This window comes from Hemiscyllium ocellatum, chromosome 33 (genome assembly GCF_020745735.1).
Source record: "Hemiscyllium ocellatum isolate sHemOce1 chromosome 33, sHemOce1.pat.X.cur, whole genome shotgun sequence".
Lineage (NCBI taxonomy): Eukaryota > Metazoa > Chordata > Chondrichthyes > Orectolobiformes > Hemiscylliidae > Hemiscyllium > Hemiscyllium ocellatum.
Window position 1 is genome coordinate 2676312 of NC_083433.1, and position 27822 is coordinate 2704133.

Sequence of the window (27822 nt, forward strand, 5' to 3'; positions counted from 1 at the left end):
ATGTGTGATGGTCCTTTCATCAAATATGAATTGGCACAGTTTGGTACCTAGTGAGGCTGTTTCTTCAAACCTGCCTTCAACTGTTGACTGCTGTTTCTGCCAGGTTATTGGATGATGGATGGTATGGAGTTGTCCTTATATGTTGAATCCCATTCAACTTTAGGAAATACCCAAATCCCTGCCAGTATACAATGGCCCATTATCTGTGACCAACACTTCAGGACTCTGTATTGAAAAAGACGAACAAGTGTTTGATGAATTGACTCTGTGCACATCCAAACTCTATGAGTGGACATCTACAATTACTAAGAACATTAAGTCTGTGAAAGGGCTTGCATAGTCAATGTATAACCGATTCCAAGGTTTACGCGGCCATTCCCATGGATGTAGGGAGCTGCTGGTGGTAATTTTTGTCTTTGTTGGCACTCTGGGTACTGCCCACCAATCCTAGCTAGCAAACATTCCTTCTCACCAACATCTGCATTTTGGAGATCCTTGGATTCCCCAGGTTGAATTCAGCCAGTATTTGCCAGTGACCTTGACGTGGGACAATCACGCTTGCTTACCATAACAGTTTGCAGTCCTTTACCATAAACTGGCCTCTCCAGGTCCAACACAGTTTCAGTTCTAGTTGTGATGGCCCTTTCATTTTCCCCATCACCACAGCTGTTTCAGTTTTGAAAGGACTGGATCATTCTATGTCCAAAGTCTGATATTGTCAGCTGTGACTGGGACATTACACACTCTTCCACTGGAGGTACCACCATTGGTCTATCTGCTAATGGGAGATGGCTCAATGCATCCACATTCACTACCTGGTCTCCCAGACAGTGTTCTAACTTATAATTTGTCTGGAAGTTTCACAGACTATACCCTTTCTCTGAGATAACTTATTTACTTAACTACTCTGAGCAAACTTAATTTTCTTGGAGATACAATGCTTGCTTCTGGCCACAGTCAAGTCTCCTTCAAACTTGACAACATTCAGTTTTATACTAAATTCTTAAAACTTGCTCATCCTAGAATCTGCTAAAGTAATGGAAAAGCACAGCCGGTCAGGCAGCATCCGAAGAGCAGGAGAATTGATGTTTTGGGCATAAGCCCTCCATCAGGCTCCTGATGATGGGCTTATTGCCGAAACATCGATTCTTCTGCTCCTCAGATGCTGCCTGATCTGCTGCGCTTTTCCAGCACCACACTCTCGATTCTGATCTCCAGCAGCTGCAGTCCTCACTTTCCCCCTTTGCTAAGGTAATGGCTTGATATTTTCTGTCTTCAGTTGTCAACCCTCACAGTATAAACAAAAGCTTATTAACATACCAGGAGACATATATTGATTTAAAATCATGCTTCTGGAAAGACTAACCTAGCTAGTTTTTTAAACCCTTTACAAAAATAGACCAACACCCATATGCCGCTCTTAAAGAAAGGTGTTAATATCTATAAGCTACATCCCTTTTATCACAATGCATATATTTCAGCCTTGTCTTTTGCACTGATTAGTCCCATCATTAAGAATGAGGATATTTCTAGAGCATCCAACTGTTATTAGTTGTTTTAATTGTCTATCAACATTCCTGACGGGATATGGCAGGACTTACAGAGCTTAGATCTGATCTGTTAGTCCTGTCCATCACATGCTGCTTCCATGTTTGGCATGCACGTAGTCTTGTACTGTATCTTCACCAGGTTGATGTCTCATTTTTAGGTATGCCTGGCTGAGCCGCTGGCATGCCCTCCTACTCTCTTCATTGGACCAGGGTTGGTCACCCAACTTGATGATCATGGTAGAATGCGGGATATCCCAGGCCAAGAGGTTACTGATTGTAATTAAATACAGTTCAGTTACTGATTGTCCACAGCCCTTAGAGCTGCCCAGTTTTGTGTCTCTAACCTGTAGTTCTATTTGATGCCTATCCGATTTCACATTTTGTTTTAATGGAGAATGTTTTCAATATGAAGTTGGGACTTCACAAGGACTCACTCCTACCAATGGTTGAATATATTTGTGACGCCTGGATTTATGAGAACAAAGTCTCTTACATTCTTCCTCCTTGTTGGTTCTCTCACCATTTGCTGTAGACCCTGTCTAGCACCAATATCCTTTCTAAGTTAGTCAGCTCAGACAGTAGTGGTGTAGCCAGGTCAGTCTTGGTGATGTATTTTGAAGTCCCCCAGCATTCAAAGCTGTTTTATCACAATACCATTAATTAACCTGATGGAGGTCTAGGTATAATGGGATCCCTCTGGTCAATATTAATCGAATTTATATGACTACTTCATACTCTGTCTGGATGCTGAAGTATTTTTTTTGCTGCAGACTGTAAATATGGGAAGGAGTGTAGCTGTGGCAGTACGTATTGTAAATCAACACATTTCTGCTGCACCAACATGTCACATGTTGAAGTTTAAAGCATAAACACAAATATTTGCCTGTGCTGTCTCTCTCTGTTAATATTTACTGATTTACATATCATTCTGGCACATCCATTCTTTATTACTGGAAGCATCCACACATTTTGACATGATTCATGCACAAAGCCCTGATTTCCATATATCATAACAATCGTTATTGCCTATCTCCAATCTGCCATAGCCCCTTTGCTACTGAACCCCTTCACCCATACTTTTATTATTGCCTGACTCAACCATTCAAATGCTGTTTAGATTGAGCACCTATTTCCAACTCTCCATAAGCTTGACTCCTCCAGCCCTTCATCTCTCCCTACCTCTGTAATCTGTTCCAACATTACACCCCTCCCTATCCCTATAACTTTCTCCAGTTCCTACCCGCCCCCTTGTCTCTGTAACATGTCCAGCCCTTTTAGCCCTCCCAGAGCTTTGTGTTCTTTCAGTCTTTAATTGGTAGCCCAATCTTCAGCCCTTTAACTCTTGGGGGTGGCGGATTTGGGGGTGGTGTAGTGGGCTAGGAATCCAGTGATCTAGACTTATGGAGTGGGGACATTAGTTCAAATCTCTCCATGGACAGTTGATGGAATTTAAATTCAATTAATAAACCTGAAACATAAGGCTAGTCTCAATGATGAAGCTATCACCGATTGTTGGGGGGAGAAAATCTGGACCACTAATGTCATTTAGGGAAGGAAATCTGCTGACCTACGTGTGACTCCAAATCCAAAGCAATGTGTTTAACTCTTAATTGCCCTCTGAAATAGCTGAGCAAGCAATGAGTTCAAAGGCAACAAGGGTTGGGTAATAACCCCTGGCCTTTCCAGTGACATCCACATCCTGTGAAGAAATAAAGAAGAAACTAAACCCTTTCTTCCTCTCTATTGCTCACTCCTTTAAGGTCCAGCTAAAAGCCTACATCTTTTAATTAAATATTCAGTTATTTGTCCTAATGTCACTTTTATTAGTTCAGTGTCAATTTTTGTCTGAAGCACCCATATGACAATATCAAAAGGACTGAATAAATGGAGGTTAATTTTGTACAAGTAATAAAAGACCTATAGATCCCAAGGATCACCGGCAGCAACAAGATGTTGCTTTTACTCAGAGGTGAAAGATATTCATTATTTCCCAGCATCAGTAAGACAAACAGAACACTTTGTGTAACACCTCAACACTGAGCTTGGCAGCAACAGCTACAAGGAAATGAGTTGCTACACAAGTTGACCCGTCACAACTGAAAATCTACGATATATTTGACACAATGTATTCATTCTGGGTGGAATGCTGACTGTGTTCCTGAGGTGTAGAAATAAATGCTGCAGTTTCTTAATAAAATCCAGCCCTGCTTTGTGTCCAGAAAGGAATGTTCAAAACTGAGAGTTTGGAAATGAAAGTGTTGGCAATATTCATGGTGGAGCTCTTCACCATAAACATTTGCCTCCACAATGACTCTCAGAGGGTTATTCCACCATTGAGAGAGGGACCTTCTAGCCAGACCTCCTCCTGTTCTCAGCTAATGCCCATACACGTCCACTTCAAGCAGAGCTCACTGGATAATGAGGAAGAAATCAATGTGAAAGGGTCTGGCCAAAGGCAAGGTGATGGGTGTAAGTGCAGAGTTCTCTGACAGAGCCTGAAAAAGCACCTTGGGGTGGGGGTGGGTGGGGGGAATGGCCCATTGCAATGCTATGGAGACCTATGCCTGGCAGCAGAATATTGGTTGATTTCCCATTCCTAGCCCAAGATGCCAAGGCTAATCCCAATATCTGACTGCAACCAGGGTCGGCCCCAAGATCCAGGCCAAAGCCGCCTTGTGCTGTGTGTGTGCTACAATAGTTCAATTCACTCTAGTCGGGAATATTCCGCAGACACAAAGGGAAGGGGGCAGAATGGAAACTGGTATGAACGGTAATACGCTGATAGCAAAGGAAAGATTAAATATGAATGTAAAGTCACGAGTGGATTTCAAGGCTTTCTGTTGGCTCACTCCTGGTAACACGTTCCACTTTTAACCGGCCGGTTATAATACCGGCCATCAGTTCATTCTAGTCAAAAGATATCTGTTAACTGAGGGGACAGGGCCTCTGACGCCTCACAGTGCCACCTCGGGTTCATCCAACAGGTTCCTAACCTAGTTCTTACAATTTGGAGGAAGGGGCATTTCAATGATAATTAAAATACAAAATCTATAACTGTGGACTTTTATTACATCTTTGCAACAAATCGCCTTTTATTGGTGAACGCACTTTGAGCAACATTGACAAATGTGTATTGCTTGTCATTCCGAAGACAAACTGTTGCTGTTCACAGTAAGATATAATTTACCTCCAGCTTTTCAATGTTGTTCTTTAAGGAGTAGACAGAGTGTTCCAGATCCTGCACCGTCCGCTCAGAATCCTCACTGCCATCTTCCAAGCTGTTCCGTGCGGCGTCCCACGCATATTCCTCGGGGTTATTTTGGAATGAGTCCAATTCCTGGCCGCTCTCGCACCGGCTGAGTTTGCCGGTCAGTTCCCTGATGGTCTCCTGGTCATTGAGAATCTGCTGCTCCTGTTGAATGACCATCTGGCGCAGATGGTCCGCTGTGCTCCTCAACAGCAGGAGGTCTTCCCTGATCGATGGAGAAGGGCAGTCCTGGGCTAAGGGCAGGCAGAGGAAGCGGCTGGTGGTGCCTATGTCTGAATCCGCGCCCAGGACGGACCCTTGACCGAGCTCGGAGCCCAGGGAGCCTTTGCCGGTCTCGGCTTGGAAAACAGTGGCTTTGCTCGCCGCGGTGGGACGGGGGCGATCCACTTCAGGACCATGGACAGCTCCGGCGCCTCCTTCAGTGGCGTCTGAGGCTCCCTCTTCATCCCCAGCACCGGGGACAGCTCCCGGGGAACCCGGGGCGATGCTTGCAATGATGCAAATAATTGCACCGACAAAAGCAAGCATCCCTGCCCCGAGCAGGATGGTTAGATACTTCAGGGTGACGGAGTTTATCAAACAAAACAGGGGGAAAGAATCGGTCAGCAGAGGAGAGGGAGAAAGGTGCGGCTTGAGGGGAGCTCTGAGGCAGAGATGAAACACTGACAGAGACAAGAAATGGTATGGCATTCCCTGGGAATCAGATGTCAATCACAGCGCACGTAGACGTCATCGATTCCCCCAAGAGCGTCCCACATTCTTAAAAGGGAATTTTAAAAGCGCCTGCTTAAACGGGCAACACCCCTCCCACCCAATCAGTTGATGGATCTACACTGTTTCAGCAAAAGCAATTGAAATGTAACTCTAAACAGCCCCTCATTTCCAAGACTGTTTCAACTGCTCTGAAGAGGAAACGTGTAAGATGTTGAAGGATTTGATAGGATGGATACCAGAAGAATGTTTCCTCATTTTGAGATGATTGGAATTAGGGTACACACTGAATTAATGAGGTCTCCCTTTTCAGGTAGAGATAAGACTTTTATCCCCTCTCTCTGGGCTCGTTAGTCTGTGGAATTCTCTTTCCCATAGAGCAATGGAATCTAGGTCATTGAATTTATTGAGGTGCCAGTATTGGACTGGGGTGGACAAAGTTAAAAATCACACAACACCAGGCTATAGTCCAACAGGTTTATTTGGAAGCACTAGCTTTCGGAGCGCTGCTCCTTCATTGGGTAGCTAGAACGTGTGGTAGCTACACGACTAAAGAGCAGCCCCCGAAAAGCTTGTACCTCCAAATAAACCTGTTGGACTATAACCTGGTGTTGTGTGATTTTTAACACTGAATTTGTTCAAAGCTGAATCAGCTATAATCAAGGGAGTGGTGGTCAGAAAAGTGGAGTTGAAACCTTAATCAGACCATCCATGATCTTACTGAATGCTGAATCCAATCCCAAGTCCCGTGTTCCTAAATGTTTGAAGGAGCATAAACATGAGGCGCAGCACTGGACTGCAGCAGTTTCTCATCTTCTCAATTTAGGGTGGGTAATAAATGCTGGCTCATATTACCCGAATTAATTTTAAAACAAGGGAGAAAGGAACAGAAGGATTTGTCAATTTGGTGAGATGACTGTGTAGCAAAAACCCTGATGCAGGGCATTTGGTTGAATGACCTGTTCATGTGTATGACCTCCATGTAATTCTATGATGGCCAAGGGGTGGAGGTGCAGGTTGATAAGGCCAGAAGTCAGACTTCACCTGATGAAGGAGCAGCACTTTAAAAGCTTGTGATTTCAAATTAACCTGTTGGACTATAATCTCACCTGGTCCTATGATGGAAACCCTTGTGTTTCTCACATTTACTGCATAAATGCACACACATGCAAATAGAGACAATCATTCAAACATACACTAACACATTCACACACACAGACACACACATATCTTCATACACGGAGTCACACACACTCAAACAGGCAAAAACACATACACACATGTTCATGCAAACACATGTTCTCACACAACAAATTGTGCTTTTGTAAAATTAAGGAAAATACCCAAAGGTTCTGTTTCATTTGATGTGGGTTTAATATTTATAATTTGCTATGGTCCTTCATTGATAATTCAACCTGGAAGATAAAATTGAGGCTGAGAAATAAAACACTCAACAAATAATACAGGAATGTCAAAGTGCTGTTTCACTCAGTTCAGTTATTTGCATAGCATAGACTCGGGGTGAAGATGCTAAGAATAGAGCGGGTGGGAGTGAAGACATGCGTCTATCTTTGTTGGTCCCCATGCAACCCAGTTTCTGGCTAATTGGGACTCCAAGGTTGTACAATATGCCAGTTCCCTCAATCACTGCCAACCATTTCTAAACAGATGAAAATTAATAATAGAAGTGTAATGGAGATGGGGTTTTGGGACTTTTTTTGAGAATCCATAGACATGTAGCTGGCAGGAGAAACCTTTGTTCAAATGTGGTCTTAACACCGTGGTCTCACTGATGGATAAATCTTCAAATCAGAAATCCCAAATCTGTGTCACAACAATTTGGAATGTGTACGCTCAATCAAATACAGAGTTGGGTCATTACAGTTTACTTCAGTGGATTGAAAGTAGATAGGAAAAAGGATCATAAGAAATAGGAGCAGGAGGAAGTCAATCAACCTTTTGAACCTGCTCCATCATTCAATGCGACAATTAGCTGATAAGTCTCCTCCTGTAGGATTTTCATGCACTATCCCCATATTCCTGATGTTTTTAATGTACAGAAACATATCAATCTCAATCTTAAACAAACTCAAAGCAATGAGAGTGGATCACTTACGAGAACAAGCAAAACAGGCTAATGCATTTTGTTGAATTGCATAAGTCAGATCCATCTCTAACCACAGAATTTATCAGAATGCCTGCAGTGTGTTCTCCAGTTAACCACATTCGTGGTATTAGCACAGATCAAGACTCCACCAAGGCACTTTTCAAACAGACCTAGTACTCGCCTTTATTAATCAAGGCATAACTCTAAAAAGCATGGTGTCTACGCTGGAATTGTACAAAACTTTGGTTAGACGACAGTCAGTGTTGTGTACGTTTCTGCAATTCACATTATAGGAGGATGTGATCATACTGGAAAGAGTGCAGAAGAGATTGACCAGATTGTTGCCTGGGCTGGAGAGCTTCAGTTATATAGAGAGATTGGATAGACTAGCACTGTTTTCTATTGAGCAGAGGAAACTGACAGTGGGATTGGTTGGGATGTAGAAAATTGAAGGGCATATATAGGAAGGATTTTTTTTCCCCTGAGTGGAGAGCTCAGTGACTGAGGGTATTGACTTAAGGTAAGGGACATAAGTTTAAAGGGGATGTGAGGGCATTTTTTTTTCATCCAGAGGTTGGTGGGAATCTGGAACTCACTGCATGTAAGGTTGGTACAAGGAAAATCCCTCATAACATCTGAGAGGTATTGAGTTGCATACTTGAGATGACAAGACATACAAGGCTATAGGCCTAATGCTGGAAAATGGGATTAGAATAGTCAGGTGGTTGTTCATGCCTGGTGCAGACTCAATGGGCCAAAGGGCCTTTTCTCTGTGCTGTGGATCGCTATGGCTTCAGGAATGGCCTAGCAAGCCAATTTGTTGAAGAGCAATTATGGAGGACCAGCAAATGCTGACATTGCCAGTGATGCCCATATCCCATGAAAGAAAACTCTCTGTAGCCACTCCATTAGTCCACTTACTGATGTATTAAACATGACAGTAATGATACATCTCAGCCACAATATTTCTGAGTTTGTAAATAATCCCACTAACATGAGTTTAAGAAGGGCCTGCTGAATTTCTCCAACAATTCCTGTTTTTGTTTCAGTTTAACTGACTAGCTTTAAGAATCAAACATCATTGTGAAAATTATCAATGAACTACATTTGCAGAAATGTGAGTTGAATAAACATGAGAAAAGGAATAGCAAGCCTGTGGAGGAAGAGAAGGGGCAATATGTTTAATAGATATAAGTACAAGGGTAGGCCATTTGGCCCTATGAGCCTGCCCCACCATTCAATATGATCAGGGCTGATTATGCAATCTCAGTATCTCATTCTCTCCACAGCCCCGATCCCTTTAGTCAAAAGGGCCACGCCCAGATCCCTCTTGAATATACCTAATGAACTGGGAGAGAATTCTTCACTCTCTGAATGAAGAAATTCTTCCTCATCTCAGTCCTGAATACCCTATCCCTTACTCTTGGACTGTGACCCCTAGTTCTGGAATTCCCCAACATCAGAAACATTCTTACCCACATCTAGCTTGTTCAGTCCCATCAGGATTTTAGATATTTCAATGAGATTCTGCCCTCATTCTTCTAATTTCCAGTCAGTAGAAGCTCAGTGGATTCGGTCTTTCCTCATATGTCAGTCCTGCCATATCGGGAATCAGTCCGGTGAACCTTAGACTCCCTCAGTAACAAGAATGTCCTTCCTCAGACTAGGAGACCAAACCTGCACACAATATTCAAGCTGTGACCTCACCAAGGCACTGCAGCAGGGCAGCCACACAAAGTACAGCAGTGCATGTTTCTGAGGTAGTAATGTATTTGTGCTACACGGGACACAAAGCAAATTAAAATCTGAATTAATATGTGAGGAGATATGCACAAAAGCTTATGTAGTCTTGGCAGATAAACTATTGGAGTATTACAGAGCAGCTTACACGGTAAATAAAGTCAAGGAGCCGAGCAATTTGAGGGACAACGACATGGACTTCCTGAGACTTCAGTGTATGACTGAGGAAGTTTCAGGGAATTGATTACAACAAAGAAACGATAGCTCACTAAAGAAGGTGAAGGGACCACCGTCTTGAAACCTCTATTTCAGATTTACAACAAACTTGGATTTCTATAGCACCTTTTTGGCTGCACAGTCACAGTTATAATGTAAGAAACACTAAAGCCAAATTCTGCACAAAGAAATCTTCCATAAAAAGAAATGAAATGATAACTAAATTATCTTTATTCTGTGGTGCTAGTGTTTGAGGCACAAATATTGGCGAGGTCACCACGGATAGGTCCCATGCTCTTCTTTGAAATGTTTTGGGATAGTTTACATCTACCTGATAGAGCAGAGAGGGTCTGGGTTAAACATCACCTCTGACAGACATCACCTCTGACTGTGTAGCATTCTATCACTATTGCACTGAAATGGCAGCTTAGATTTTGGACTCAAATGTCTGCAGGTTTGAATGCATAAACTTCCAACTCAGAGGCTGGGGTGTTGCCTACTGAAGCATGGTTGACAGCAAACTATTGCAGGGAAGTGCCTGTACAAATTGTACCAATCTTCCTGCTCTCCTGCCTGGCTCGTTCTCTGTGTGCTGTGCTGGCAGGCTGCCAGAGCTGACTGTCTTATTAATGAGACATCAGGTCAGCAACCTGAGACTCCAGCCAACAAATGGGTGCTTCCTGACCCAGAGCAGAGTCAGACACCTCTGCATGCTTCTTGTGTTTGAAAACAGATGGCAGCTGTCAGGGAGCGCAGTACAGAGGCAGATATCAATATCAGTGCAAACTCTACAGCCTTTTGTGTGGCTATAGTTGGTACAGGCCATTGGAAATTATGCGAAGTCTGCAGAAAAGTAGGATATGCTGGTGATTCCAACTCTCCTTCCAATCTGTGTCACGATTAGATCTGACATGGAATTATATGATAGAGCTTTTACCTCTCACATAGCTTACTTCATCTCACCTGAGCATCACTTGGGCAGGTGTAGGCGTGGGACTAGTTTAGTTTGGGATTACGTTTGGATGGACTAGTTGGACCAAAGGGTCTGTATCCTTGCTGTATGACTCTATGACTCTGTCTTTCACTTTTATGTGATTATTCAGCTTCCTTTAAATGCACCAATGTCATTAACCTCAAACACTTCATGGGATTGCATGTTCTGCATTTGGTCTATTCTCCAAGAAAGTTTCACCTGAATTCTCTACTGGAATTATTAGTGACTATTTTATATTTATGATCTCGAGCTTTGATCTGCTCTATAAGTTGAATTTTTTTCTCTATATCCAGCCTACTGAACCCTTTTATAAGTTTAAAAACCTTCAACCTCTCTTCTCTGGAGAAAAGAGTACCAATCTTTCAGTGGTTATTTCCAGTCACAACCAATCAGGTCTGACATCCTTGTGATTTTTCTGCATCTTTTCCAATGTCTAAGTATGCTTTTTTGAACATGAAGTCTGCAACTATTCAGTTCTCTGAGTCCTGCTCCAACTTCCCTCTCCCTATAAGATCTCCCAGTACAAGACCTAAAAGATCCTGGGAACACATCCCAACCACATAAAGAAAGCTGACTCACCTGAAAAGGAACCTCCAATCTCACTCATAAACATTGATAACATCTTGTCCATCAAATTAAACTTTAATATCCACTCCTCCAAAATTGAAATTTGGTAATGTGTGTACTATCTACAAGATGCACTGCAGCAACTCACAAAGACTCCTTTAACAGTCACATCTTATTACATAACTTTCACACCTAGAAGGACAAGGGCAGCTAACATATGTCAACACTATAACTTCCAAATAGACTGTAAGCTATCCACCATCCAACTTGGAAGTACAATTTTGTTGCTTCATTATCATTGGGTCAAAAAATTGTACTTTCTCCCCAACAGTACAATGAATCCACAGCAAATGGAATGCAGTGGTTCAAGAAGACAGCTCACCATCACCTTCTCAGGAGTAACCAGAGATGGGCAATAAACATTGGCTTAACCAAAAAAATTGCCTCTAATGCACTCAGCCACTTCGATATTGAGTGTACGGTGATTGGTGTCGGTACACTGGTCACAGCATTGATTTCTGGATTGCAGGGACCTCAGAGACCCACACATCCAAAAAGAAAATTTGAGGGAATGCTGCTGATCAACACATGTTAATGTGGGACAGCTGTTGGGTATGGGAGTTTGCATATTGAGAAGAAGAGTTAAAAATGGAAGAAAGGAGGTTTAAAAAGTTTCTGCTTATGCTTGCAAGAGATCAAAATACATAGTTATAAATACACTCTAAGTGTAAATATGTTTCATCTGTCATTACCAGTTCTGGACATTTAGTTTGTAAATAGAATAGAAAGAGGAAGCTCCACCTTTATTGGCATGAGAGTTGGCTTTTGAAAAGGGGAAACCTTCCTCCTGTCTCACTGGTTGCATTATGAAACAGTAGAAGTATAACATGTTTTAAAAGTGAAAAGTCAAAGTCCGCAGATTGAGACTTTGACAACTCAGTTTGTAACTTCAAATGTGGGTGTCAATGGCGAGGGCAACATTTATTGCCCCTCACTGATCCCTCCCGGGAAGACAGCGGGGAAGCTTGTTCTTGAATCATAGAATCATAGATCCCTACAGAGTGGAAGCAGGCCATTTGACCCATTGAGTTCACTCAGAAGAGCATCCTTCCCATATCTATCCCCCTACCCTATCTCTGTAATCCTGTATTCCCCATGGCTAACCCACCTAGCCTGCACATCCCTGGACACTATGGGCAATTCAGCATGGCCAATCCACCCTAACCTGCACATCTTTGGATTGTGGGAGGAAACTGGAACACCCAGAGGAAACCCACGCAGACACAGAGAGAATGTGCAAACTCCACACATCATTGCAGAAATAGGTGGAGAAATGATTTCACTGTTAGGAAGGTGTTACAGGACTTGGATACTGTTGTCCTGATGTCAGTCCAGGTAAAGACAATGGGGTTCTTCAACTCCCAGGACAACACTGAGGGAGTGTTGCACTGCCAAAGGCACTGCTTTTCATGGAGATGCTAGATTGACGACCCATCTGCCCCCGCAGGTGGATGTATGATATCCCATGGCCACTATTGAAAGAATAGTAGAGTATCTCACACATTTCCCTGGATCCCAGCAAGGCAAATGTTATGCCATCTTGGTGAGCATGAATTGGATTTTGAAATTAATTTGTGGCACTTTGGAATGTTCACATTTCACCCTCTTGCTTATCCAGTTCTGCCTTAAAAATATTCCAATACTGTTTCCACTGCCCTTTGGCAACAGACGTCAAAAGGCTCACAACTGTCTGTGGGGAAAGAAATCTCACCTCCATCTCCTATAGACTAATCCTTGTTCTTAAATAGAGACCCCTAGCTCGAGATTCTCCTACAAGAAGAAGCATTTTCTCCATATCCACCCTGTTAAGACCCTCAGGATTTTAAATATTTTGATCAATCATCGAAACGCCAGCAGTAATAGCCTGGCCTGAACAATCTTTCCTAATAAGACAATACCGAGATCTGTTTCCAGCATTTTACACCCTCCCTTAAATAAGGAGACCAGCACTGTACATGTATACCAGATGTGGTCCCATCAGTGCCCTATATAACTGAAGCATAATGTCCTCACCTCTGGATTCAGTTCTCCTCATGATAAATGGGGTGGCATGGTGGCTCAGTGTATAGCATTGCCCCCTCACAGCACCAGTGACCCAGGTTTGATTCCACCCTCGGGCGACTGTCTTTGTGGAGTTTGTACATTCTCCCTTGTGTCTGCGTGAGCTTCTTTTAGGTGCTCCAGTTTCCTCCCACAATCCAAAGACGTGCAGGTTAGGTGGATTTGACCATGGGAAATGCAGGGTTACAGGAACAGGGTAGTTGGGGGAGGGGGTGGTGGAGGTGAGTCTGGCTAGGATACTCTTCAGGGAGTTGGTGTGAACTCATTGGGTCAAATGTCCTGATTTCACACTATAGGGATTCTATGATCATTTGTAAAAAAAAAAATGAGGACCAGCATTGATCCTGCTAGAAAATTACTCACTATATCTTGCCAACCAGAAAGGACCCATTTATGCCGACTCTCTGCTTACTGTTAGCTAGACAATCTCCCTCCCATACCAGTATATTCCTTTTATTTTCATTTATTGAAAGATAGTCGCAGTAGTGATGACTGTAAAACTGTCAATATTGTTGATAAATATAGTTCCCTAATTCCCTTTAGGGGGGAAAGTCTGTCATCCTCAACTGGTCCGGCCTACAGCTGACTCCAGTCTGACAGCCTCACATGACAGAATCATATCGAGGCCTTCAGCCCATCAAGTCTGCACCAACTCCAATGAAAGATTTAGGAAACATTAGCTTTTATTTGCCCTGTTCAGCCTCACTATAATAAACTTCTCCAAATGAAACACGTCAGAGTGAAACTACAAGCGTTTGCTTGCAGAACTTCCTCATTTAACTCTGAATATTGATTACACCAGGCGACCAGCCACATTCAGCAGTGCAGAGCACGCGAACTCAATCATAAATCTCCACAGGAAAGCAAAGTTAGAACTCTCAAACTCTAATAATTGTTCAAACCCTTGCTGTTACTCTGAACAAGTCAATATTGTGAAATGTCAAACCTGTAATGTACTGCGTTGAATCGAGGATTGACCTAAAGAATCCAAGAGGAACTGAAGTGATTGAAGACTCTGAAAGCAGTGATTAGAATAATGCCTCATCCTGGGAGACAGCTGGTTGGAGTCTTTCTCCTCCTCTTGGCTTTCGGGGAGTTGAGGAGGGTGAGTTGCTTGGCTTTCAAACACTGTGTTGGTAAACTGTTGAAGCACACCTTTACTTGTACACACCGTAATATCTCAGAGCTAAAGGAGGCTGTCTCAGACCTTCCTGCATATGTCAAGGTTCTTAATATCTCCTTCAATTCAATCAGGATTTTATATCGCCACGGTCTGGAAAATCTAACCCAGCTAGAACTTTTGAGACTGGACAATAATAATCTGACAATCATTCACCCAGAGGCTTTCTGGAAACTCAGTAAACTCCAACTGCTAAACTTATCCTGCAACCAACTGGAGACTCTCAGAGAAGGTATCTTCAAATCCCTTCCCAACCTGACCAACTTAATCCTCAAACACAACAAGTTGACTGGTCTCTCTGGAGAAGGTATTTTGCCATTAAAGAGGTTGAGTGTTCTGGATATTTCTTTCAACATTTTAAGGAATGTTTCATCTTTCTTTGCAGTTCTTAGCAGTTTTACTGGTCTGAGAACTCTAAATGCTGAAAACAACAACATCAGTGCTTTAGAAATCTCCTCACATTTCCCTCCCAACCTGACCCACCTCCTTCTAGCCAATAATGCCATCTCGCAACTCCAGGCACCTGACACTTTTTTTGCAAATATCGTTCACTTGGATTTATCCTACAACAAATTGTCAAGCTCTAAGGAATTAACTTCACCCAAGTTCACCAGACTTCGCTTCCTGAATGTGCAAGGTAACCCCTTGGGTAAGGATGGGATTATTTATACTGTTCAAAACTTGAATGCACCATTGACAAACATCACCCTGTCACACCTGGCACTGAATGACAGAGTGACACTGGCGAAACTGTGTAAAATCATCCAGAAAAAAAAGATTGTGGCATTGGAGCTGAAAGGCAATGGACTTCGTAAGGTGAGTGGTGCCTTCAGCAACTGTCAGGATATTTTATCTTTGGATTTGTCTCACAATCAAATCAAAAAGCCAAACATTTTTGGCAGTTTGGATATTCCTAACAACCTACAATTATTAAATCTAGACCATAATTCGATTCGAGATGTCTCTTTATGTGGCTCACGGCAAAATATGAATGAAAACAGATCTAGTCCATGTTTAGAGAACATCCTGCATCTGACCTTCAGATCCAATCACATTTCTGCCATTAGATCGCACGCATTCCAAGATTTAAAAAACCTGCGCTTTCTTTCCTTAGCTTTGAATGAGATTAATTTTATAAACATTACTGCATTTGTGGGTCTAACCAACCTAAGAATGCTGTCACTCACTAACAATGCAATTGGAGAGATTTTTCAGGAAACCTTCACTAACCTTGTAAACCTGCAATCCCTGAAGCTCAGGAATAACAGGATTCCCATTGTGTACAGTAAGACTTATTCCAGCCTCTCTAATCTGACTATACTGGATTTGGGAGGAAACCACATTCAGAATATTAAAAAAGGAGGTTTTAAAGGACTCAAGGCTTTAGAAAGACTTTATCTGGACAGAAACTGGTTGTCAATAGTTTCTCAAGAAATGTTTGAAGATCTCGAATCCTTGAGGGTATTGGACCTTGCCAACAATAAGTTATCTTTTCAAGTCAGTGACTTAAATTTTCCTCCATTCATTTATCTTCACAATCTCCAAATGCTAAAATTACAATCTCAAGAGTCATCTGGTCTTAGCATGTTACCTCATAATCTGTTTGATGGGCTTCAGCGGCTAAAGACACTTGATATATCCAACAACAAGTTTGTAAATCTCAATACACTGCCCTTCTATGCACTTACTAGTCTAGAGAAGTTGTACATGAGTGATATTTGTAATGGGTTCCAGACAATGCATCACTTAACTTTTGCTAACCTAATAAATCTTCGACATCTGAGTCTGGAGAATGTTGGCTTGGAATCCATCAGGAAAATCCTCTTTCAAAATCTAACCAGCCTCAACTCTTTGATGTTGTCAAGCAATATGATCCATGTGATCCAGGAGAAGGATATCCCCCCATTGCACAATCTCACCTATCTGAACCTGCAATTTAACCCCATCTCCTGTGTTTGTGACAATGTTTGGTTCCAGCAATGGGCTACTAGCTCCCGTGTCCAGGTTGCTTTTTTCTACCAGTATCCATGTGTGGACAGTGGGGGTAAGAAAACAAAGCATTTTGCAGAGTTTGACAGCTCAGTGTGCAATGATGGCTTTGTGGTGTTTTGTGCAACAGCCCCAGTTATATTTGCTTTCATGATAACAGTTGTGGTCTACCAGAAAAGCAAGTGGAGTTTCCACTATGGATATTACTTGCTCCAGGCTTGGATTCATGAAAACAAACTCCAGAGGAATCATACCAAAGGCTACAAGTTCGATGCTTTTGTATCCTACAACTCAAAGGATGAAGCTTGGGTTTTTGACCAACTAATGCACAATCTGGAGAATGAGGGGCCTCCATTTCACAAGCTCTGCTTCCACCATAGGGACTTTGAAGTGGGTAAACCTATTGTGGAAAACATTGTTGATGCCATCTACAAAAGCAGAAAGACAATTTGTATCATCTCCAAGAATTATCTTCAAAGCGAATGGTGCTCCATGGAGATGCAAGTTGCCTTGTATCGACTCTTTGATGAACACAGTGATGTCCTCATCTTGGTTTTCCTTGATGAGATCCCTGGCTATGTGCTCTCTTCTTACCATCACCTACGTAAGCTGGTGAGAAAGAAGACCTACATTAATTGGCCCGCTGATGAGTCTGGGCAAAAGCTTTTTTGGATCAAGTTAAGAGATGCTCTCAAGAAAGCACGCCTAGCTTCTGACGAATCGATTCCTCAACTTACTGAGTCCACAAACTAATTCCATGAAATAATCCATCATTCTCAGGCAGGATTATCATACCAACATTACAGTTGTTGTGGAACTGGCCTACAGGGCTAATCGCTGACGTCTCACCTCCAAGATCTGATTTATGGAACAGGAAGAGGTAATTCAACCTCTCCATCCTTCTCCTCCCTTCGATTAGATCATGGCTAATCTGTACCTCAAATTCATTGACCTGCCTTTAATCCAAATCCATCATATTCTTACCAAGAAAAGACTATAAAATCTTAGCCATGTTAATTTCAATGGAATTCCCTTGCACTATCATCTGGAAGCTTCAGGTTTGTGGAAGAAACGTGCTTCCTGTTTCCTCCACTGTCAAATGCTCTCGTTCTGATTTGAAAATGCTGAGCTTTTGTTTTCGATTCCATGGTAAAGGAACTAGTTTCTCTCTGGCTACCTATCAATTCTCTTTGTCACTGGAAACTTCAAGATCAGAGCACTCAGCAGCTTTCTAAACTCAAAGGATTATAAATCAAATTAAACTCATAATTTCACCCTTTGAACAACAATATAATTCTGGTTAATTTGCACTTAGCCATTCGAAGGTCATGATGTCCATTGAATTTGCCAATTCCTAACACAGGAACCAGGGCTCCGCACAATTGAAATACATTTTATTTTCACTTTGGACTCCAACTCCCTTGGGATAAACGCTAGCATTCCATCCATTTTCAATTACTCTTGTTTGCATTCTAGCTCAGACTATTGGGATGAAAATCTCCTCTGTTGATTGTAAAGGTCCAATATGAAAGGATATTTTGAATGTAATGATTCCACTTGCAAAGGGCTTTAGTTCCCTGTAAAATGTCTCCAGGCCCAGCTCCCATTATAAATGTATTACATGCCTGAATTTAGAAGGGAAAAGGTTTACAGAAAGTAAGTACAGAGTTCGGATTTTTAATATCTTATAGATACAAATTGTAAACTGTTTATCTGAAATTGTAAGAACTGAGTTATTACAGATTTATTGCTCTTAGTATGGTTGGGTTGGGCTGAAGGGTCTGTTTCCGGGCTGTATAGTTCAGTGGCTCTATATCTCAATATCAGGAAGTTTCTACTTTGTGATTAATGTGACAATCCAAACATGTCTTTTTATTTGTGTGTCTATTACAGTAAATACCCAAATCTTGTTTCCTTCTTGTTTATGCTTATTTTTATTTGACCATTTTGTTTTTAACATTTGTTTTGAATGTCATGTTGCTGATGCTCAAAACTGATGCTCTTGTATTTTTCTGTTATGACACACTTCTTTTAAGTCCAATCTTGGCAAGGGGGCATCACTGGCTAGACCAGTATTCACATGGCACTTTGAACCATTTGTTGACTTGGTGATTTAACTGCCAGCAATAACACAACCCCAGTATCTGAGGCCAGTGCACATATACAGAATGCTGCAGATAGCTATACCTGCATTCATATCAGCCAATCATCTAGGAGTGTTAGGTTTTTGTCCTGATGTTTCACACGAGATGCAATTCGCACACACCAACCTCTGCAAACAGTTAAAGTTTGTTCAAGCCTGTACAAGCTAAGCAACCCTCTTCACAGACGTGTGAAGTCAAGCCCAATGAGTCCTGAATAAAGGAAGCATATCCCCTTTATACAGGTCAGTTGGTAATGCTTACAGGTACTCTGGCCACTCCACCCTTCCCACCCCCCACAACCACATGTTACCGCAGGTACAATGGGAGGATGACATCATCCTCATAAATAATGTAAATGTAAAAGCCCTAATCCTCGGGAATATTTATGCAGATGATTTCCTGGCTCCCAAGACAATGTAGGTGGGATATGCAACAGTATCAGAGGATAATCACCAATTTGGTCAGCTGGGGGTGGTTATGAAAGCATTACTGAATGGAAGGGGCTGAATGCAAGTCTGATTTGATAACAGTAGGAGTAAATGGTTGCCCAAATGAACTGGGAGTCATCCACATTCCTGCATGAGTGTCATCCCCATCCACTTCCAGAAGGTTCAGTTTCTGGAGAAAGACAGTACAGTTTAACCCTTTAACATGACATTAATGTTCAGAGGGAGGGTACAGTTTAATCTTTCAACATTACAAAAGAAACCCAAGAGAACGATGCAGTCCCATGAAGCTTGGGTAACAGCCCATATCAACTGGCAGTTTCAGAGACACCAGCATTATGTTAAGATTGACTAATTGCTAGGAAAAAGTGATATAAGTTCAAGATTTATGATGGGATAGGAAGAGACTGGGGCTGTTTTCCCTGCAGTGTTGGAGGTTGAGGGGTGACCTTATAGAGGTTTATAAAATCATGAGGGGCATGGATAGGGTGAATAGCCGAGGTTTTAGGGTGGGGGAGTCCAAAACTAGAGGGCATAGGTTTAAGATGAGAGGAGAAAGATTAAAACGGACCTGAGGGGCAACCTTTTCACCCAGAGGGTGGTGCATGTATGGACTGAGCTGCCAGAGGAAATGGTGGAGACTGGTACAATTACAACATTTAAAAGGCATCTGGATGGGTAAATGAATAGGAAGGGTTTGGAGGGATATGGGCCAAGTGCTGGCAAATGGGACTAGATCAGATTGGGCTAAGTGGTCAGCATGGATGGGTTGGGCTGAAGGGTCTGGTTCAATGCAGTATGACTCAGTGTTTCCTGTGTGTGTCTTGTAGGCTTATGTCCTGCCAATTCCTTCTGTTCTGAAAGAGAAATTTTCTTTCCCAACAAAGACTAAAACTATTAAGGAAATCTTGTAAGACTGGGATCAATAAGATTTTCCACTGGAGTAAGGGGAGAAGGTTATAAAATACCACAGCATACTGTTGGAGTTACAATGCAGATCCGCCATGATCTGATTGAATGAACAGAACAGTACAAGGGGCTGAATGGCCTCTGCCTGTTGAAAGGAAGATGGTGGTGTAGTGGTAATGTCATTGGGCTAACTGTCCTGAGGAAATTGGGGACATAGGTTTAAAACTCATCATGGCAGCTGGTAGAATTTTAACAAATCTGAAATTGAAAGTTAGTCTCAGTCCCTGTTAACCAGAATGACCATCATCAACTGTTATAACAACCCTCCTGGCCCACTGCTATCCTTTAGAGAAGGAAATCTGCTGTCTTTAGCTAGTTTGGCTTACATGTGACTCCATGTCCAGGCCAGTGTGGTTGATCCTAATTGCTCTCTGAAATGGCCTGGGAAGTTACTCAGTTTTAAGGAGCAATGAAGGGTGGGTAACAAATGCAATCCTTGCCAGTGATGCACAATCCTAGAAAAGAAAAAGCTGGCTCCGTGGGTCCCTGCTCACAGTTAGATGGGATCTTGGATGGTACAAATGGGTCAGTATTGATTCAACTCCCAAAGCCAATGCAACACTGCCATCACCTGGTTGTCACCTCCAGCTGCAAATATAACCCACTCCACAATCCGTGATGGATTTGATGCATTTGATCGTGATCCATTTATTCCCAGCCCAAACCCAAAACTACAATAAAAGGCACAAGTTGCTCCAAGTTAAACTACAACTCAGCCAGTAATTTCTAAATTATGAGGAACAAAAGGGGAGAATAATCAGAGGCCAGTTGTAACTAACAAAAGCTTCCCACCACTGATACAGTTCTTCGTTTTTTTTAAAATAAGGATTGTTTCAAGATTGTAACCTGAGTGTTTGAGCTCTTCTTAACGCAAATATTTTACAGTGTTAACATTTGGGGAGTTGTGGCTGGAGAGATAAACAAGGTGAATATATGGGTGGAGATTCAAAACAAAGTGAAATAAATTTATAATTACGGTGGGCCATCAGGAGGGAAACCACCAGACATTTGTGGGATGTGAGTATTGCTGGCTGGGTCACCACTTATTGCCTGTCCCTAGTTGCCCCTTGAGAAGATGGGGATGGGCTCCCTTCTTGAACCGCTGCAGTCCGTGTGCTGTGGGTTGACCCACAGTGCCCTTAGAGAAGGGATTCCAGGATTTTGACCCAGTGACAAGAAGGTACGGTGGTATATTTCCAAGTCAGGATGGCGACTGGCTTGGAGGGAGCTTGAAGGGGTGGTGTTCCTATGTATCTGCTGCCTTTGTCCTTCCAGATGGAAGTAGTTGTGGGTATGGAAGGTGCTGTCTGAGGATCTTTGATGAATTTCTGCAGTGCATCTTGTGGACAGTATACATTGCTGCTACTGAGCGTCAGTGGTGGAGGGAGTGGATGCTTGTGGAGGCAAAGAGTTTAAGAAATCTGGAATTCTCTCGCTCAAACATTTGTCAATGATGAGGATCAAGTTCATCTTTTAAGATTGACAGTAACACATTTTATTTGGGCTGAAGTGGGAGAAAGGATTTAACCTTTAGATCAGTCCTATTCAGGCTGAACAACACAAACCTTTCGGGTTTAATGGTCTCTTGTTCAGATCCACACAATGTGCATCATACCCACAGGACTGAATGCCCTCTCATAATATGTTTGTTCAATAAATTTTTAATGAACCAAGTGTTTGACTCTGTGCTTGATGTAATGCTTGCAAAGCAGCCAAGCCCATTACAAAGTTGACATTCCTAAGGGGATTGGTGTGCTATATAAAATTATGAAGGGAATATACAAGATAGAAGCAGGGAGGTTTCTTCCATAGTGGGTGAAACTAGATCTAGGGGGCATAGCCTCAAATTAAAGGGGAGCAGGTTTAGGACTGAGTTGAGGAGGAACTTGTGAATCTGTGGAATTCCCTGCCCAATGAAGCAGTTGATGCTACCCCATTGCCTTAAAAACATTCAAAGATGGGTTTGAACAGTAAAGGAATTAAGGATTATGGTGAGCGGATGGATAAGTGGAGCTGAGTCCATGAAAAAATCAGCCATGATCTTATTGTATGGCGGAACAGGCTCGATGGGCCAAATGGCCTACTTCTGCTCCTGATCCTTATGTTCTTATCTCTCCCTCTGCAGTTTTCCTCTTTCACTGTTTTCCAGTGTAGATCTGAGAGGAATAGACCAAATAATTATAGGCCAGTCAGCTTTCAATGGTGAAATACAGAACAAGCCATCACTGAGAAAAGCAAAGATTAATCAAGGATATTAATCAGGGATAGTCAACACAGTTTTGTTAAGGGAATATTGTGTCTTACTAACTTTATTGACAGCTTTGAGGAAGTAACAAGCGGGTTTGGTGAGGGTAATGCAGTAAATGGTGTCTGCATGGATTTTAGTCAGGCATTTGACAAGGTCCCACATGGCAGACTGATCAGAAAATTAAAATAGGATACAAGGGCAATGATGAATTGGATCCATAACTGGCTCAGAGAAAGAAAACAAGCCGGTGACCCATAGGCCCTTTGCTGTTTGTGAGATTATGTTTCAGATTGGGAAATTTGCTCTTCACACAAAAATTGGCAGGTAGTTAATATCGGAGAGGTGGTTGGTAGTGAAGAGATAGTGGACAGTGAAGAAGTAACTGTCGACTGCAGAATCAGACCAGTGACTCTTTGAAACCCCCAAAAAGCAGAAACTAAGTTTGGTCTGAAGAATGGTGAGGTAATGCGTTTCAGGACGGCAAACAAAACTAGAAATTACGCAATAAACAGGAAAATGTTGAGCAGATTAAAGGAAGCAGAGACCTCGGAGTGATTGTTCGTGGGTCTCTGAAAATGGCAGAATAAAGGTGGGGAAGGAAGCAGGTTGAACACTTGCCTTCATTAGCTGACGTGTAAATCCAAAAACTGGGATTTAATGCTGGAATTTTATTAAAATGCTGTCACGGCCACAGTTGGTTTTCTGTGTACAATTCTGGTTACCACATAAAGATATCATTGATGTAGAAAGAGTACAGAGGAGATTTACAAGAATATTGCTAGAGTTGAAAGTTTCAGCAGTGAGGAGGGATTGGACAGGCTAAGGTTGCTTTCCCTAGGACAGCGGAGGCTGAGGGGTGGCATCACGAGGCGTACAAAGTAATAATTCGCTTTAATGTTGTGGACAGGAAACACCGGACGTCCCTGAGCAGAGGCAGAGAGATGCTACCAGCGAGCACTGACTTAGGGTGGCATGGTGGCTCAGTGGTTAGCACTGCTGCCTCACAGCATCAGGAACCCAGGTTCAATTCCAACCTCAAGTAACTGTGTGGAGTTTGTACATTCGCTCCATATCTGGGTGGGTTTCCTCCAGGTGCTCCAACTTCCTCCCACAGTCCAAAGATGTTCTGGTTAGGTGAATTGGCCATGCTAAAATTGGCCATAATGTTCAGGGACCTATAGGTTAGGTGCATTAGCTAGGAGTAAATATAGAGTGATCAGATGGGACACTCTCAGAGGGTCAGTGTGGACCTTAGGGCCAAATGGCCTGTTTCCACACTGTAGGGATTCTATATAAGATCATTGGTAGAGGACGTGTCTGGATGTAAGTTTGCTCGCTGAGCTGGAAGGCTCGCGTTCAGACATTTCGTCGCCATACTAGGTAACATCTTCAATGAGCCTCCTGACGAAGCACTGCTGATGATTCCTGCTTTCTATTTATATGTTTGGGTTTCTTTGGGTTGGTGATGTCATTTCCTGTTCCTTTTCTCAGGGGGTGCCAAATCAGGTCCAAGTGAATGTGTTTGTTGATAGAACAAATGTCATGCTTCTAGGAATTCTCATGCGTGTCTCTGTTTGGCTTGTCCTAGGATGGATGTGCTGTCCCCCCGAAGTGGTGGCCTTCCTCGACTGTAAGGATATTAGTGAGAGAGGGTCATGTCGTTTTGTGGCTAGTTGGTGTTCATGTATCCTGGTGGCTAGTTTTCTGCTTGTTTGTCCAATGATTTACCACCCCCTGAGAGAAAAAAAACAAGAATTGACATCACCACCCCAAAGAAACCTATTAATGTAAATAGAAAGCAGGACTCATCAGCAATGCTTAGTCTGGAGGGTCACTGAAGATGTTACCTAGTAGGATGACAAAACGTCTGAACATGAACCTTCCAGCTCAGTGAGCAAGCCTACATCCAGAACCTCAACCTGAGCTACAAATCTTCTCAAAACTCACTATCATTGATAGAGGATGAGAAGGTGAGAGGTTATAGTTTTAAGATAAGGGGCAGTGGAATTCACAGCCCCTGACTCATAGATACTGAGATATTGAGCATATTTTAGGAAGTGATGAGAGATTTTTTAAAAAATTAGTAACAGGTTGAAAGATTGTAGAGAGCAGACAGAAAATTGGCACTGAGATGAGATCAGCCATGCTTGTATTAAATAGCAGAGCAGGCTTGAGGGGTTGAGTGACCTATTCCTGCTTCTTATCTTTTGCCTTGTTAAAGGGGATCCAAGAAAAAATGCAGTCACTCAGAGGGTGACGAGTCTGGAATTCACGGTCTGCTGTGGTATCTGTGGCAGTGACCCTCACTTCATTGAAAAATGAACCTGCATCTGACCAGAGGCACAGGAAGCTCCAAGGCTCCAGACCAGATACTGGGAGTTAGAATTAGAGTTAGAATTTTGTGGGGAGAGATGGGGGGGCTACTGTTTTCTTCAGCCAGCACAACTATGATGGGCAGAATGGTCTTTTCCTGTTCTGTAACTTTCCTTTGGCTCAATTTTTTGTGGCACCTAGAAACCCCAGGAAAGCTAACAGCAGAAAGAGGCCAAGCCATTCAGTCTCATCGCTCAGACCATGGCCCTGCAGATTACAGCATCTCCCTAAAACTTCATAACACGTGGAGGGGTTCTGCCTTCACCAACTTTCCAGTCAGTAAAGTTCCAGGCACCAAACAGCTGCAGGGTGAAACAATCCGTCCTCATCTCTTGGTGTTATTTTAAATGTTTCCAGTAATAACCTGTGAGATCATCAAATCTATTGAGCAATTCTGGTGTCATCATCTCTGAAGGATATCAGAAGTTTCCATCTCTGTCCGTCCACCCATTGTATCTATCATCCCAGTTTTCCTCCACTTCCCTCTCCTGCCTTTTCCCTCAAGCTTCCCCATCAATAAACTGCCTTTACCATCTGTTCCAAGGAGGCAGCTGAAGCATTACATACACCTTTCTCAGATGTTCAGCTTCTCTTTTCTTTAGCCATTTCCAGCAACTCATTAGACACTCTGTGGACAAGAAACGTACTCTGATACATTCATAACTCAAATACTTTCAGTTTGTGAATGGACCCCTTGTGTATGCTGCTTAACAACATTATTTACCTCATTGCCATCTCCCCATGACCAGAGACTTGTAGAATTGTAGCAAATAACTGGAGTCTGTTCACCCATTGAGCCCACTGCACCATTCACACGCACCACGGCTGAACATCTGACTCTGCACCATTTTTGCCATTGTCACACAGCCCCTGACGTCTTAGTAGCTCAAAATCATCTGATTTCTGACTTGGATCTGCTCAATAATTGAGCTTGCACTGCCCTTTGAGGAAGGGAACATCTAAAATTCAGCATAGTAAAGAAATCTTTCATCTCAATCCAAAATGACCTACAACTTATTTCGAGATTGAAGGACACAGGAGAGAAGAGGGTATTAAACTTGAAAGGGTTCAGAAAGGATTTACAAGGATGTTGCCAGGGTTCAAGGGTTTGAACTACAGGGAGAGACTGGTTAGGCTGGGGCTATTTTCCCTGAAGCATTAGAGGCTGAGGTTTATAATATGAGGGCATTCATAGGGCAAACAATGTCTTTTCCCTGGGGTGGGGAAGCCCAGAACTAGAGGACATAGGTTTAAGGTGAGAGGGAGAAGATTTAAAAGGACTAAAGGGGCAATGTTTTCACACATAGGGTGGTGCTAGTATGGAATGAACTGCTAGAGGAAGTGTTAGGATATAGAACAGTACAACCCAGTACAGGTTAGTCAGCCCTTGATGTTGTGCCAACGTTTTATCCTACTAAGATCAAACTACCCTACATATCCTTTGTTTTATGATCATCCCACGTGCCTATCCGAGATTCGCTTAAATGTCCCTAATGTATCTGACTATACTATCACTGTTGGCAGTGCATTCCACACACCCACCACTCTATGTAGAACTGACCTCTGACATCTCCCCTAATCCTTCCTCCAATTATAACATTCAACAGGCATCTGGATGGGTACATGAATAGGAGGGGTACATATCCCAAATATAGAGGCAAATGGGACTAGATTTATTTCGGAAATCTAGCTGGCATGGATAAGTTAGACTGAAGGTCTTTTCCTGTGCTATAGATTTCTATGGCTGCTCCAACATTCAAGAATATCTTCACCAATCTTCTACATCAGCAACATTTTTCTACATCTCCTTCTAGTTTTAAATCAACAATCCATCCAGTGTCCCCCCCCCCCCCCCCAATCCCCAAATGCGAACAAACCAACCAGGACACTGTCTCCAATTTCCATTTGAAGAATATTCTTGTCTTATTTAGCTTCCTCAAGTAACACAATCTGAGGCTGGTTTTAGGAACATGAACATTTATTATTTCAAATTCACAAAGCGTGATAGAAGTGCTGGGTGCCTGCATACAATAATGCAAATTCATAAAACCATCGCAAGAACAGCAACAAAATCTCATCAACATACAATTTCCAAACACTAATCATCTTTACAAATAAAGTTACAAAGAAATCAGGGAATGAGTGTGCAGAGGGGAATCACAAGCTTCATTCAGAATTCATTAAACCCTCTGCATTCAAATATCAATCAATATGTTCAGAGATGGTCACAATTCAGCTGCTTCATTTCTCTCTCCTGCAGGGACTCTATTGTTAAGAAAACATGACACGTACTGAGTAATTCCCAAACTTCCCCTTTCCTCCAACTGATATTTCCAGTTGCTCCACCTCAAGGCTATTCATGTTGCCGAGTCGGTCACATCAGGAACCTTTGGAACATGTTGTGACCTCCCCCAAACCCCCTGACCTGACTGTGCGGGTGTACACCAATGAAGACAGCACCTCGTATGATTCCCAGATCCCCAGCCCCCTCTACACTCATGAATTGATACTTTGTCAACATGTGCAGACTTCAGACCGAGGTGAGCTCATTCAGAGAAGGATGGGAATCAAACCCAGGTTCTTCCCAATGTCTTCATTACAGACCTTCCCTAACCAGCTCCTCCAACACTAGATTGCCTGTCTCACAAACCCCTAAAGTGTTTGAGGGAGAGTACTAACATTGTATTTGCGCAAGGGTGATAGAGGTTAGGAGAACAGAAAGTGATTGCCTTCCAATAAATGATGATCATTCTTCAATAGTCACATCAAATATAAACTGAGCCAAGTTGTTCTGAAGGTTGTCCTCAGTTTAAGGCCTCTCCAACTGTCAATAGCCCATAATATTCAAGTTTCTCCCCATGAACAATTTTCAACCATACTCCTGTTACCTGCACCTCCAGATTTTTTTCAAAATAATCATGTACTGAGAAGCAAGCTGGTTGATGTTCTTTTGTGGTTGTGTCAACAGTGCAGAAGCACCACAAAAACTCACTAAAATCATCAACCATTCAGCTGGCTGTACTATCCCAGAGAACTTCAGTACTGCCCCGATCAGCTGCAGGAAGGTTACTGGGGAAGTAATAGAGTCAATCTACAATCACCACTTTCCAATGGTCACCCTAAGACCACCATCACCAGGTTTCAGACACACCATTACCCACATCCAATACCATTCCAAGGGGTCAAATCCCAAAACTAC

The 27822-nt window shown here is 42.5% G+C and overlaps 2 protein-coding genes across 2 annotated transcripts in view; one reads left to right on the top strand and one right to left on the bottom strand.

Moving 5' to 3' along the window:
* LOC132831173 (neuronal pentraxin-2-like) overlaps positions 1 to 5373 on the bottom strand; it is a 28718-nt gene extending 23345 nt beyond the window's left edge. Inside the window, exon 1 of the mRNA XM_060849184.1 lies at positions 4738 to 5373. Within this exon, the coding sequence (XP_060705167.1) occupies positions 4738 to 5346 (609 nt within the window). The 5' untranslated portion in view covers positions 5347 to 5373. The remainder of the gene's footprint in view (positions 1 to 4737) is intronic.
* An 8937-nt stretch (positions 5374 to 14310) lies between these two features.
* Positions 14311 to 18337, top strand: LOC132831174 (toll-like receptor 13). Its single transcript, XM_060849185.1, has one exon. It carries the CDS (start codon positions 14311 to 14313, stop codon positions 17194 to 17196), a length of 2886 nt encoding a protein of 961 aa, XP_060705168.1. The 3' UTR covers positions 17197 to 18337.
* Positions 18338 to 27822: the final 9485 nt, after the last annotated feature.

Bases quoted from the DNA above. Each gene is read 5' to 3' on its own strand.
- LOC132831174 (XM_060849185.1), top strand. From the start codon at position 14,311: ATGCCTCATCCTGGGAGACAGCTGGTTGGAGTCTTTCTCCTCCTCTTG.